Source organism: Macaca fascicularis, chromosome 11 (assembly GCF_037993035.2).
Source record: "Macaca fascicularis isolate 582-1 chromosome 11, T2T-MFA8v1.1".
Taxonomy (NCBI): Eukaryota; Metazoa; Chordata; class Mammalia; order Primates; family Cercopithecidae; genus Macaca; species Macaca fascicularis.
Window position 1 is genome coordinate 29,761,454 of NC_088385.1, and position 15,112 is coordinate 29,776,565.

Consider the following 15,112-nt stretch of genomic DNA (forward strand, 5'->3'; position numbering starts at 1 on the left):
CTACATGGAAACTGAACAATCTGCTCCTGAATGACTACTGGGTACATAACGAAATGAAGGCAGAAATAAAGATGTTCTTTGAAACCAATGAGAACAAAGATACAACATACCAGAATCTCTGGGACACATTTAAAGCAGTGTGTAGAGGGAAATTTATAGCACTAAATGCCCACAAGAGAAAGCAGGAAAGATCTAAAATTGACACTCTAACATCACAATTAAAAGAACTAGAGAAGCAAGAGCAAACACATTCAAAAGCTAGCAGAAGGCAAGAAATAACTAAGATCAGAGCAGAACTGAAGGAGACAGAGACACAACAAACCCTCCAAACAATCAATGAATCCAGGAGTTGGCTTTTTGAAAAGATCAACAAAATTGATAGACCGCTAACAAGACTAATAGGGAAGAAAAGAGAAAAGAATCAAATAGATGCAATAAAAAATGATAAAGGGGATATCACCACCAACCCCCTAGAAATACAAACTACCGTCAGAGAATACTATAAACACCTCTACACAAATAAACTAGAAAATCTAGAAGAAATGGATAATTTCCTGGGGATTTACACTCTCCCAAGACTAAACCAGGAAGAAGTTGAATCCCTGAATAGACCAATAGCAGGCTCTGAAATTGAGGCAATAATTAATAGCCTACCAACCAAAAAAAGTCCAGGACAAGATGGATTCACAGCTGAATTCTACCAGAGGTATAAGGAGGAGCTGGTACTATTCCTTCCGAAACTATTCCAATCAATAGAAAAAGAGGGAATCCTCCCTAATTCATTTTATGAGGCCAACATCATCCTGATACCAAAGCCTGGCAGAGACACAACAAAAAAAGAGCATTTTAGACCAATATCCCTGATGAACATCAATGCAAAAATCCTCAATAAAATACTGGCAAACCAAATCCAGCAGCACATCAAAAAACTTATCCACCATGATCAAGTGGGCTTCATCCCTGGGATGCAAGGCTGGTTCAACAGACGCAAATCAATAAACGTAACCCAGCATATAAACAGAACCAAAGACAAGAACCACATGATTATCTCAATTGATGCAGAAAAGGCCTTTGACAAAATTCAACAGCCCTTCATGCTAAAAACTCTCAATAAATTCGGTATTGATGGAACGTATCTCAAAATAATAAGAGCTATTTATGACAAACCCACAGCCAATATCATACTGAATGGGCAAAAACTGGAAGCATTCCCTGTGAAAACTGGCACAAGACAGGGATGCCCTCTCTCACCACTCCTATTCAACATAGTGTTGGAAGTTCTGGCTAGGGCAATTAGGCAAGAGAAAGAAATCAAGGGTATTCAGTTAGGAAAACAGGAAGTCAAATTGTCCCTGTTTGCAGATGACGTGATTGTATATTTAGAAAACCCCATCATCTCAGCCCCAAATCTCCTTAAGCTGATAAGCAACTTCAGCAAAGTCTCAGGATACAAAATCAGTGTGCAAAAATCACAAGCATTCTTATACACCAGTAACAGACAAACAGAGAGCCAAATCATGAATGAACTCCCATTCACAATAGCTTCAAAGAGAATAAAATACCTAGAAATCCAAATTACAAGGGATGTAAAGGACCTCTTCAAGGAGAACTACAAACTACTGCTCAGTGAAATAAAAGAGGACACAAACAAATGGAAGAACATACCATGCTCATGGATAGGAAGAATCAATATTGTGAAAATGGCCATACTGCCTAAGGTAATTTATAGATTCAATGCCATCCCCATCAAGCTACCAATGAGTTTCTTCACAGAATTGGAAAAAACTGCTTTAAAGTTCTTATGGAACCTAAAAAGACCCTGCATTGCCAAGACAATCCTAAGCCAAAAGAACAAAGCTGGAGGCATCACGCTACCTGACTTCAAACTATACTACAAGGCTACAGTAACCAAAACAGCATGGTACTGGTACCAAAACAGAGATACAGACCAATGGAACAGAACAGAGTCCTCAGAAATAATACCACACATCTACAGCCATCTGATCTTTGACAAACCTGACAAAAACAAGAAATGGGGAAAGGATTCCCTATTTAATAAATGGTGCTGGGAAAATTGGCTAGCCATAAGTAGAAAGCTGAAACTGGATCCTTTCCTTACTCCTTATACAAAAATTAATTCAAGATGGATTAGAGACTTAAATGTTAGACCTAATACCATAAAAATCCTAGAGGAAAACCTAGGTAATACCATTCAGGACATAGGCATGGGAAAGGACTTCATATCTAAAACACCAAAAGCAACGGCAACAAAAGCCAAAATTGACAAATGGTATCTCATTAAACTAAAGAGCTTCTGCACAGCAAAAGAAACTACCATCAGAGTGAACAGGCAACCTACAGAATGGGAGAAAATTTTTGCAATCTACTCATCTGACAAAGGGCTAATATCTAGAACCTACAAAGAACTCAAACAAATTTACAAGAAAAAAACAACCCCATCAAAAAGTGGGCAAAGGATATGAACAGACACTTCTCAAAAGAAGACATTCATACAGCCAACAGACACATGAAAAAATGCTCGTCATCACTGGCCATCAGAGAAATGCAAATCAAAACCACAATGAGATACCACCTCACACAAGTTAGAATGGCGATCATTAAAAAGTCAGGAAACAACAGGTGCTGGAGAGGATGTGGAGAAATAGGAACACTTTTATACTGTTGGTGGGATTGTAAACTAGTTCAACCATTATGGAAAACAGTATGGCGATTCCTCAAGGATCTATAACTAGAAGTACCATATGACCCAGCCATCCCATTACTGGGTATATACCCAAAGGATTATAAATCATGCTGCTATAAAGACACATGCACACGTATGTTTACTGCGGCACTATTCACAATAGCAAAGACTTGGAATCAACCCAAATGTCCATCAGTGACAGACTGGATTAAGAAAATGTGGCACATATACACCATGGAATACTATGCAGCCATAAAAAAAGGATGAGTTCGTGTCCTTTGTAGGGACATGGATGCAGCTGGAAACCATCATTCTCAGCAAACTATCGCAAGAACAGAAAACCAAACACTGCATGTTTTCACTCATAGGTGGGAACTGAACAATGAGATCACTTGGACTCGGGAAGGGGAACATCACACACCGGGGCTTATTATGGGGAGGGGGTAAGGGGGAGGAATGGCATTCGGAGTTATACCTGATGTAAATGACGAGTTGATGGGTGCTGATGAGTTGATGGGTGCAGCACACCAACATGGCACAAGTATACATATTTAACAAACTTGCACGTTGTGCACATGTACCCTAGAACTTAAAGTATAATAATAAAAAAAAAAAAAAAAGAAAGAAAGAAAAGGAAGGAAAGAAAGAAAGAGAATCAGGCACTCAAAGCAGCCCTACAAATAAATAAGCGGGAAGAAAGGGACTAACATGTACAGGGCAGTCATAGAAATTCCAGGCACATCATAAGCATTACGTTGAGAAATAGACTTCCACAGAGTGACAACAAAAGATACTGAAAGTCAAGGCAACTTAAACAGCTCAGTCTGTTAGAAACTCATACAATTTCTGCTCATAAAAACAGATTTAGCAAAAGAAGACACATACCCAAAAGATATCCTGAAGAAGCTAACAGGAATTTAATTTCACCTCTAAGGCATATGGAAAAGGATTTATTAGAAGCATTTTATGAGGCATAATTAGATCTTATGACTTGGAGAGTAGGAGGAAAAAAGACAGCACATCAAAAGATATTACAAAGCAAATGGCTAACATCAAGTTGGGGCACTTCCACTAGCTTTCCTCTAAAAAGAAATGGCTTTTTTTTTGCCATCTGACCTATAGAAGGGACTTGAAACAATTTTCACACCCATCTTCCATTCTTACTCAGAATCACTTTTTCTTTCCAATAATTCCACTTTAAAAAGTGCTGCCCAATCCTAACCTTTTCCTTTTTCTTTCCGAATCAGATCCTAATCTGGCAACCATAAAAATTTCCAACTCCTCCTTTTTACTATTTTACTAAAATTTACTTCCACTGTTTGTGTTTCAACACACCAACCAAATTCTAAGAGAAATCTATCATAGCCTAGTCTTCTCTTCAGATTAAAAACAAAAACAGTTCAGCTACTTGAGTTGGTCAGCTGTCAACTGCCCCTCCCAATTTCTCATTGTTATCTTCTTACAAATGTTCAATAGCCCTAAAGGTTGAAAGGAAACACAAAAATAAACATATTAGCATCATACACTTTTTAGAGAAAGACAGCACTTGCAACTAACCACAAATGGCCTGCTACCTTGGTAAAGCACCATCAACAGCACGAAGACTGCAAGGCCCAAATGATGCTGTGCTCAAGTCCAATTACTATGAAATTCCAGGGGAGTTACTGGATATGAATCTAAGCAAATGAAAGATGTTAAAGGCAGCAGTGAACTGGGACTCCAAGAGAAGGAAAAACTGCTTAAAAGTGTGATCCATCTCATGTGCCCACTGGTCACAGAAAGCACCCTCCTCAGACATTCTAGGAACTCCATCTGCCACGTTCCAAAATTTATTTAGCATTCAGGCCACTACCGAAGTCATGCAAGTTAGCTCATCCTGCCAAAGATGGGTAAATCCTCCTAAATTACAGCAGATGCTCAGTTTCTTCAGTTTGTATGGTTATCAGAATCATCATCATCAAACATCAATCCAGCCATTTTCTAGGAAGATTATGCAAATCCTGAACTACATCCTTCTACCCTTCCATACTGATTTTTATCTGACAGATGTGGAGAATATCAGCTTTTATTATCACTCAGCAGTTAAGTCCCCACATTGTCCCTCTTTTGCACAGAATGACAATACCAATGCAAGGCAAAAAGAATAACATTGAGGAATATCAGTGCTATTAATCATAGCAAAGAGGTAAAAAAATAGTGTCTGAAAAAATATTAATTTCTCAACTTATTCATATATTTTAACTTTTGTATAAAAATTTCTAGGTATGAAATACTAAAACACCAACTAGAAAGAAAAAGGTCTGGATGCCTGCTCTTCTGACTCGGGCTGGCCTCGATCAAGTAAAAACTCTAATATCTCAAATTTTTCACCTGTTAAAATGGAGATAGCATCTCTTCTACCTCCATCATAAAGCTACTTTGAAGAATGAGGATTCACAGAAGGATTAAGTACAAAGCACCATGCCATGTAAGATATTCTTATTGGAAGGCAGCTTTACTGAAGTGGAAGGACTATGAAATTTGCAGGGAGACTCACCTGGGTCCAAGTCCCATCTGTAACCCTAGCAGCTGTTCATTTGTTCCTCTGATAAGTGAGGAAGATCATTATATTGTAGGGTGGTAGGGATTAAATAACACTGCACATGGAAAGCACCTGGCACACACTATACACAGGGAATGTTAGTGCTCTATTATAAGCAAGGTTTTTCTGGAAAAAAAAAAAATTGCCCTTTTCAACTTTGGCCTCAGTCCTATACAAAGATCCTAGAATTCAGTTTGCACAAGGGCTTTTCAAATATAAGTGCATAGGAACACAATCACATTATTCAGAAAATATTATGTTTCAGAACTGCGACTAGTCTATAAACCTCAAAACAAAACAGAATGCGCTTAATTTCATGGAAAAGCACATGATGATCTGCCTGGCACAACTAGTGCCTTTGACATTTTATATTAACAAACCATGAGCTGTTGCCCAAACTCATTCACCAAGCACAAGACCTACAATCTAACACTCCATTCTGAGTTCTCACTGAGATGAGCAAGAGTCACCTGAAATCGGCCGGGCGCGGTGTCTCACGCCTGTAATCCCAGCACTCTGGGAGACCAAGGCGGGCAGATTACGAGGTCAGTAGTTCGAGACCAGCCTGCACACATGGTGAAACCCCGTCTGTACTAAAAATAGAAAAACTAGCTGGGTGTGGTGGCGGGCACCTGTAATCGCAGCTACCCAGGGAGGCTGAGGCAGGAGAATCGCTTGAAGCCAGGAGGCGGAGGTTGCAGTCAGCCAAGGTCATGCCACTGCACTCCAGCCTGGGTGACAGAATGAGACTCTGGCTAAAAAAAAAAAAGGCACCTGAAATCATCAAAAATGGTGTACTCATAGGGAGCCAAGCCCAGGCATGTTTCTTCTTGGCTCCCACAGGTGAATTTGAAGTGGCAAGAGAACTTCGTTGATTCTTGTTTTTCTCATTTTAGTTTTACTCTCTATTAAATTGTTACTTTTTACAGTTCACTTATGGATGACAAGTTATTTCCTGTTGGTAGCTGCAATGATTGGGAATTTTGTGATCTGTAAACGAATTAATATCTCATAGAGACCTATTTCCTGTTGGATATGAGACAACAGAGAACACAGTTTTTGTCCACTTGTCTTTTTTGAGGTCAAATCGATGAGAAATTTCTTGCCCTCAAGTAAGGAGAACAACTCTGATACCTGGACTGGCAAGCTTTTGTGTTTCTGTGTTTATTCTTCATCTGTGGCTGAACCTGTAGAATTGAGGGTGTACATTCTCTATCTATACGTCTATGTATCTGTTATTCAGAAAGTCCTTTATTTCTCATTGTGAGTATGTAATGTTTTCCTGTCTCCAGATGGTATTAATAAATTAGATGGTAAAGGCTCTTTAAAAATAAATAAAGCCCCATTCTGGATTCATTTTTCCTCTCAAACTCTGTAGAACATAACCAATTTGAAAAGCCTCTAGATTTGGGGGGGTGTAAAAGTTCCATGCAGCTTGAGAGCCATCAGTCATTAAGCCCCTAGTTCCACCCCAAGTCTTGCTGTCCAGAAGCTCAGTCCACTGGGGAGTAAAGAGGCGCTTTAGTAAGTTAAATTAAAGCCACAAACATGGCTGCTCCCTAAGGGAGATAATACTGCGTTAAAAGAAAGAGAATTATTTGTCTCTTCCCATTTTCTCCGCTAAATGAGGAGGTTAATAATAAGGCCTCCTTAGCCATGCGTGTTTCCACTGCAGGAAACACCATTCGTGCCCGTTCTGGACTCACCACCCGGCAAGTACCAACGCCCCCAGCACCATCGCCCTGCTAGGCTGACAGACCCCGGGCTGATTTTGACCTTGCAAGAAATGCAAAAGCAACTTTGGGAGGCAGAAGCCAGGTGCCCCGACCTTACCCTCGCTGGAGTTCCCGAAGACCTCGGCTGCACCCGCCACCCGGCGTTCGGATGCCAGCACCGCTACGACCAGCAGCTGCAGGAGCCCCATTGCTGCCAGGGCCGGGCTGGGCCCACGCCAGGGCCAGGGAGGGATGCGGGCGTGCGCGCCGGGGCCCCGCAGCCTCGCCCGCGCTATCCCGGGGCGTCCGCACCGGGCGTCATCGCCTGCCAGGTGCAGACGCCTAGCACCTGCCAGCTCCGCAGCCGCCGGCGCGCGCCCCGCCGCACTTCTAGCGCCAGCGAGAGGTTTCCTCTTCCGGCACCTGACCCCAGGCGCGCGTTCCCGCGCCTCCTCCCGGGCTCTCGCTGCGTCACTGCGGCGGGTCTCCGGGCGCGGGCGGCGCTGGGGCATTTCCAGGCAGCGCGCGCCTCCTGCCGGCGCGCGGGGAACACGCAGCCCGCGACGCTCCCGGGAGCCCCCAGGACATCCTGGCTTGAGGTCCAGTCTTCCCACTTTTATCTCACCAAGTAGGCAAGCCACTGTGAAAGTACAAAATAACTTTCTGTTGCGGACTAACGTCACCAACCTTCTGTTTCCGTCTTTAACGGTCCTTTACAACAGCAAAAAAAAAAAGAGGAATCGGTTGCGAAAAACACAGTCGAAGGTTATTTCCCCCGGTAGCAACTGTCTTCGCTGCTGAGGCTTATGTTAGTGTAACAACGCCAGGAGAATGCTGTTTGTGTAGTAGCGCACTAGTCATGAGCACTACATTTAAAAACAGTTTCGTTTTCTCTAAGCGAAATATCCTCGAAGACACGGCCTTGGTCTGAACTTCCTCTCAAGTCTCATACCTGAGTGCTGTTTAAGGGACAGTAGTCCATGTGACAGATGGCTCATCGATGATGTGGAATTAGACGCATAGATTTAAGGTTATTTGGGGAGGATTGTCTTGCTTTCCTTCCCTGGTTTTGGTTTTTTTACTTACATATTTTGATGAGCAACTTACAGCTTGGAAATTACATGTTCAGTTAACCTACTACTAACCATCTATAGCTGTGACCATAATGTGAAGAGGTGTTAAAGACAAAATTATTCAATGATACTTGAAGCAACGAACGAAGACTATTGAGGACTGTCTCAGTTGGCATAGGGACCACTGCAACTGGGTCTTGCAGTGCGGAAGAGGGACTGGGCTCAACTCTGAATACAGCACGGGGAAGAGGGAATTGGTAGCCAACCAGCAGCATGGAGTTCAGCGGATGGAAAATTACTAAGAGGAAACATCAGAGGTAAGGGGCATTTAGTGAAACTGACGTTCTAACAGGACTCATCCTGAAGACAGAACATCACCTGGGGGATGGTGGAGGGTGAGGAAACATTAGATATGGAGGAAAGGGGGGATCTCCGCTAAAACTGGATTTTTACAAAGAAGTGCACAGATGGACCTAGCAGAAGATTCAGAAGCCGTACTAAAGTTTGGCCAAGCAAATAATCTTTGCCACAGGCACAGTTCCTTTTCTGCTCTCACACTGCCCGGTCCAAATTTTCACACCTTTGGTACTACTATCTATTTCTGTAATGCTTATTCACTCTCCCACGTGCCCCTATTCCTATAACCCTCAGTAGATGAAATCCAAGGAACATGAAAGGAACAATTATGATAAGGGTAGCATCTAAATCAGTGGATGGATTATTCAATAAATTGTGTTATTACTGATTAGCTGCACTATGGGCAGAAAGAATCAGAACACTATCTCACACTAATTGTGAAAACAAAATCGCAAAGTAATAAACCATAAAAGAACTAGCAGAAGAGGGCTCTCTCTCTTTTTTTTTTTTTTTTTTTAATAAATTGATCTCAAAAAGGGAGGAGCTTTCTAAGAAGCAAAACAGCAAAGGAAACAACCATAAAGGAAAATATTGGTAGACTTGGCTACATAAATACTTTTTACATAAATATTTAAATTTTATTAAACACATAAGCAATATGAAAAGGCAAGTTGATGACCAAAAAATAAAAATTAGCTAAGGACACGAATAGGGAATTTCACCCAAAAAAAAAAAGAAATACAAATTACCAGTAAATACATGAAAAAAGTTCAATCTCACTAGTAAACAAACAAATCAAATTAAGAAATTAATATGTAAATATTTTTAAAGTATAAGAACATCCAGTATGGATAAAAGAGCTGAGAAGGAGGCATTCTTAGTAGGTAGGGATAGTGGGAATATACACTTCAATAAAGTAATCTGCATCAAAAATGTTTAAAAATCTTATTTTTGTAGATTTGGTATAATCCACTTTTAGATTTAAGTATGTAATTAAATACACATATAAAAATTAGTATAAGCTGGGGGAAGTGGTACATGCCTGTAGTCCCAGATACTCAGGAGGCTGAGGCAGGAGGATTGCTTCAGCCCAGGAGTTCAAGGGGGCAGTGCTCTATGATTGCACCTGTGAATAGCCACTGCCCTCCGGCCTGGGCAACATAGTGAGACACCATCTCTTAAAAAAAATTTAGTGTACAAAACTATTCATGAAGGTATTATTTAGAGTATCTAAAACAACCTAAATGCCCAACAATTAGGAATTAAATAACCTATGATACAGCTTTATAATAGGATCCTGTGCAGCCCTTCATTTATATTCTGATTGAAGTCTTTATGGAAAGGCAACTGATGATGCAATAAGTATATATAGTATGTGGTTTTTCTTTTTTTTTTCTAACATACATCTTTTATTGACTCAGAGGAATGGATACACTTTTGTTGTTTGTTTGTTTGTTTGTTTTTTGAAATGGAGTCTTGTTCTGTCGCCCAGGCTGGAGTGCAGTGAAGCAATCTTGGCTCACTGCAACGTCCATCTCCTGGGTTCAAGCAATTCTCTTGCCTCTGCCTCCCAAGTAGCTGGGATTAGAGGCACACACCACCATGTCCAGCTAATTTTTTTAGTAAAGATGGGGTTTCACCATGTTGGCCAGGCTGGTCTCGAACTCCTGACCTTGTGATCTGCCTGCCTTGGCCTCCCAAAGTGCTGGGATTATAAGCCACCACACCCGGCCTGTAATTTTTTTTAAAAGACAAGATCTCACTATGTTACCCAGGCTGGCCTCAAACTCCCAGATGTAAGAATTGAAGAAAGAGAAAAAAACAGGAAAGGTGACTTAGAAGTCAAGGATGGGTTTATTGTAGAGAAAACAAACCTGAGAGGGGCTTCTGGCCAGTTAGGTTAGAGGCACACTCTCTTACGGACTAAGAGTTTTTAAGGATTTAGGGTGGGAGTGTTTATCAGAGGCTTAGATTGCTTCTGTGTCTGTTGTGCTTATCTGGGAGGGAGAGTTGTGTGTCTGTTCCCATACATCTTTTTGCAGCTGCAGGCATATCCCTGAGTCTGCTTTTACCTTCCCTATCTTAGTGCATCTGAAGGGAACGGAATGTACTTATTAAGGCCCACTGTTTTACTGGGGTCCATTGTATGAGGGTGAAGTTTGGCAGTTACCCAAGGGACTTTCCCCTCACCTCCCTTTGTGCCTGAGCTGTCTTATCTGTGTTTTACTGTCTCCTCTTTCTGGCTGCTTATAGTTAGAAGAGAAGTGATTTCCTTGAAATGCATGAGGCTAGAAAGGGAGCTGGAACTTAAAGTGGCGGTATTTGTCCAAGATGACGGTGCTCCTGCTCTGTCACCAGACTCAAGCAATCCTGCCACCTCAGCCTCCAGACTAACTGGGACTGCAGGCTCATAACCACTGTGCCTGCCTTGTTTTCTTTGTAGTATGAATTCCTGGTTATGTGCATAGAAAAAAAGGTTGAAAAATACATGCCAAAATGTTTAAAATAGTTATCTTTAGGTGGTTAAGAATGATTTTCTTTGCACATTTCTGTGTAAAAATTCTACATTGAAGTGTATCATTTTTGAATAAGAAATTATGATTTTGTAAAAGATACATATAATTTTAAAGGTTTTCTTGTAAAAGCATTCAAGATATAAGTACATCTTCCTGAGTATGAAACATACATGCTTTTTGTGATGCAACTCCTGTTCATTTCCCTAGGTTCTTGCTGCAACTAAAATCAGACCTCTACATGCGGGTCACGTTGAATTAATTTCAATTTCCTGAACTGAGCCTATTCTCTCTCCTCCATACCTTTGCATCGCAGTTCCCCAGGCCTGCAGTTGCCTGTGCATGCATGACAGCTGATCACAGATGTGTCAGCAATCAGAACAGGGCCTCATTACCTTGGCTTCTAAGTACGGTATTGTGACAGCTTGGGAGGATGATTGGCTGGGGTTCCATGCTCATGTCAGAGTTCCATTGGAGAGCTGAGAAGCAAACAAGCTTAGCAACTTTGCAGATGAGTTCATTTTTCCTATGTATTGAAAGGAAGTGCAGAAACTGAAAAGATTCCCAAATCCAAGATATGCATTACTAGAGCCTTAAAGTCTGTTTAGGCCAGACTCAGTGGCTCATGCCTGTAATCCCAGTACTTTAGCAGGCCGAGACAGGAGGATCTATGGAGTCCAGGAGTTCAAGACCAGCCTGGACGACATAGTGAGATCCCCATTCTTACAAAAAAAAAAAAAACAAAACAAAACAAAAAAAAAAACACACAGAAAAAAAATTAGCTGGGTGTGGTGGGGCACATCTGTAGTCCTAGATACTCAAGCGGCTGAGGCAGGAGAATTGTTTGAGCCTAGGAGTTTGAGTTTGCAGCAAGTCATGATCATGCCACTGTACTCCAGCCTGGGTGACAGAGCAAGACTCTGTATCTAATAAAACAAAAGTCTGTTAAAATTTAGAAAAGGAAGGAAGGGCAGGAGGGGGAGAAGGAGGAAGGGAAAAAACTTACCCTAGATTTTTAAATAAAACCTAAGATACCTTAAATGGAGCTGGGAGCGGGGATCCAGGGAAAAGGCAGGATTGAACCTCTGTGAAATTTGCCCGTTCATTCTTTCCCACTCTAATCTCACCTTCATCCTGTATTTTTTAATTCGTGTGCTCTTTTGTGGGTAGTGATTTACATTATTTGACTGTTCATTAAGTTAAATTCAATAAATGCTTATTTAGTAGCTATAATATGGAAATTATTATGCTAGGAAACTCATTCATTTGGTTGATAAATATGTGCCAGGCTAAATGTTAGGTGCTAGGTACCGGAAATATCGAAACAGGATATGTTTTCTGCCTGCAAGTAGCCCGTGGACTGGTGGGTGAATTAGCGTGAGGTACAAATAATTATACCTCAGTGTGCTAAGTGCAATAACAGAAGTGTAAGGAACAATTATGTTAAAGATTGGGAGCATTTAACTTACTTTCAGAATTCAGGAAAGTCTTTTATAAAGATATGTTCAAAATAAGATTTTGTTCACTAGTATAGTGGTGAGTAAAAAAATAATAATAGGCCGGGCACAGTGGCTCACGCCTGTAATCCTAGCACTTCGGGAGGCCAAGGCGGGTGGATCACCTCAGGTAGGAGTTCGAGACCAGCTTGGCCAACATCGCGAAACCCCGTCTCTACTACAAATACAAAAAACTTACCCAGGTGTGGTGGTAGGCGCCTGTAATCCCAGCTACTCTGGAGGCTGAGGTAGGAGAATCACTAGAACCCTGGGGGCAGAGGTTGCAGTGAGCCGAGATCCCACCACTGCATTCCAGCCTGGGTGACAGAGTAAGATTCTGTCTCAAATAAGCAAATAAATAATAAAATAAGGTTTTAGGACTGTGTGGACAATCACCAAGGGAGCAAAGTGGAGATGTGGATGGAAGTGTGGGCATTTCATACATGGAAGAAAGAATTATAGGTGTTTTTATATGGTGTGCATTTTTGTAAAACAGCAGAACATGTTTAGGGAATTTCAAGGAGTATGGTGTAGAAAAATGCTTATTTATAGTTATTCATCCCGGCACTAGGAACATTTTAGATATTTAATAAATTGCAACTGTATTAAAGGTATTTAAAAATTGTTAAATTTTTTCTGAAAAAATAGTTGTTACAGTCATAAAAACCAAAGCACTTACAAGATTGACTATTGAGTGGCTCACTGCTGAAGCTGGTGAAGGTTATGTGAGGGTTCACTATATTCTCTACTCTTCTATATCTTTGAAACTTTTAATAATATAAAGTTTCAAAGAAAGTATTCACCAAAATTGTGTGTTTAAAATATGAGATCTGTAATACTGGGTTCCTGCTGCTAAAACCATATAATCCAGTTGGTGATGCCAGAGAAGCAAATGAAAAAGCATATGAGAAAGTGTCCAAATCATGAAAGGAAGAAAGGAGAGGTCCCTATGGACTCTTGCAATTCATAAAATTTATATGAGAAGTGTAAAACTTAAAAAGGTAGGGTAAGGATTAAATAGCAGGAAAGAAATTGCTTTGGGAAAGGTAAAGAATGAGGAAACAGCTAGACCAGTGGTTCTCAGTTGGGGGCAATTTTGCCCCCCGGGGACATTTGGGACTATCTGGAGATACTTCATGTTGTCATAAATGGATTGGGGGGATGCTGCTGGTATCTCCGGGGTAGAGGACAGGGATGCTGCTAAACATCCTACAATGCACAGGTCAGCATCCCACAACAAAGAATAATCTAGCCTAAAGAGTCAAGAGTGCGGCCATTGAGAAATCCTGAGCTAGATGCACAGACTATATTTGGCAGGTGGGTTATTCCTGAAGTCTATGGCTTCAAGAGCTTCATAAACCCCTTTTCAAATGTAGGCTAAGTTGAGAGTCTGGTCTGGGGAAAGGGTCCACAGCTTTTATCTGATTCTTAAAAAGATCCGTGGCCAAAAGAGGCTGAAGAACCAGGAAAACCAAGGGGTCAGGGCCCTTGGCTGAAACAGAGGATTATTTCACTCAGAAAATTATCAAGAGGTGAGGCTGGGTCTGTTTGCTGGAGCCAGATTATAGTAAATCTTGACAACTAGGCAGAGATAGTTGGACATCAACCTGAGGTCTCTGTGGAGACACGGAAGACCTACTAGGAAGATAGTGGCAGGACAAAAACTGTGTCACAATATGAGTTGTCTTGAAGTGACTTCTCTACTTCAAGTGCCCAAGTTCCCTTCAATCACGCTGCAAAACTTAGTATCCTTACGGAGTGGACTAAACTGTATTCAATCAGTCACCAATCCGTATTAATTATTTTTCTCAAAAATATATTTTAGTCTTTTTTTCCTCTCTTATCAGGGTCAACACCCTATTCTAGGCCCAGCTCACCTTAATCTTGGACAACTGCAAAACCTTCCTCTTGGTGAGTCCTTGGCTTATTCATCTTTGCACACTGAGCACTGGATATACTTCCTGGCATGTGGCAGGCATTCAGTAAGGTACACGCTCAAGTGAAGGTGGGAGGAAAAGGTTGTAGATTCCCCCAAGTTACAGTTAGAACAAATTATGGAGTGATTTCTCATTAGTTCCATTATGGGGAGCATGCCTCATCCACGTTCTTAATGAGGCCCCAGTAAGTCTGTAGACTGTTTGGGGATGAGGGTGGGGCATGGGTGTGAAGCAGAAGTGGTGCTTCCCAGCAAGGGTTGGGATAAATCCAGCAAGCTGAGTTCCCCGGGGACTGTGTCCACCACCTACCCCGCAGCCGCAGGAAGGTAATCACGGATAATCAGCCTGAGAAAGAGGATATGAGAGTTTGTTTGATGTCTCCAAACCTGTTATTTGCCGACTCCAAACTCATTTCTTACCAGACTATCCTCAGGCTAAATTTCCTTAAATACCAAGTTTCTATTATCACTCTTCACACTTAAGCTCTCAATAAGTCCCAACTCTAAATCTAAATTGTGCAGCTGATTTTTCTTGGCTGGGCGCGGTGGCTCATGCCTGTAATCACAGCACTTTGCGAGGCCAAGGAGGGCGGATCACGAGGTCAGGAGACGGAGACCATCCTGGCTAACACGGTGAAACCCTGTCTCTACTACAAAAAAAAAAAAAAAAAAAAAAAAAAATTTAGCCGGGCGTGGTGGCGGCGCCTAAAGTCCCAGCTACTCGGGAGGCTGAGGCA

The 15,112-nt window shown here is 41.5% G+C and overlaps 1 protein-coding gene across 3 annotated transcripts in view; it reads right to left on the bottom strand.

Annotated features, from left to right (window-relative positions):
* The window catches only part of TM7SF3 (transmembrane 7 superfamily member 3), a 44,704-nt gene extending 37,279 nt beyond the window's left edge, over positions 1-7,425 (bottom strand). For all 3 annotated transcript variants that reach the window (XM_074006454.1, XM_005570430.5, XM_074006453.1), the window contains exon 1: positions 7,119-7,425. Coding sequence is in view for 2 of the 3 variants with exons in the window: in XM_005570430.5 (XP_005570487.3) it covers positions 7,119-7,209 (91 nt within the window). In the remaining variant the exon portion in view is untranslated. The remainder of the gene's footprint in view (positions 1-7,118) is intronic.
* Between the last annotated feature and the right edge of the window lie 7,687 nt (positions 7,426-15,112).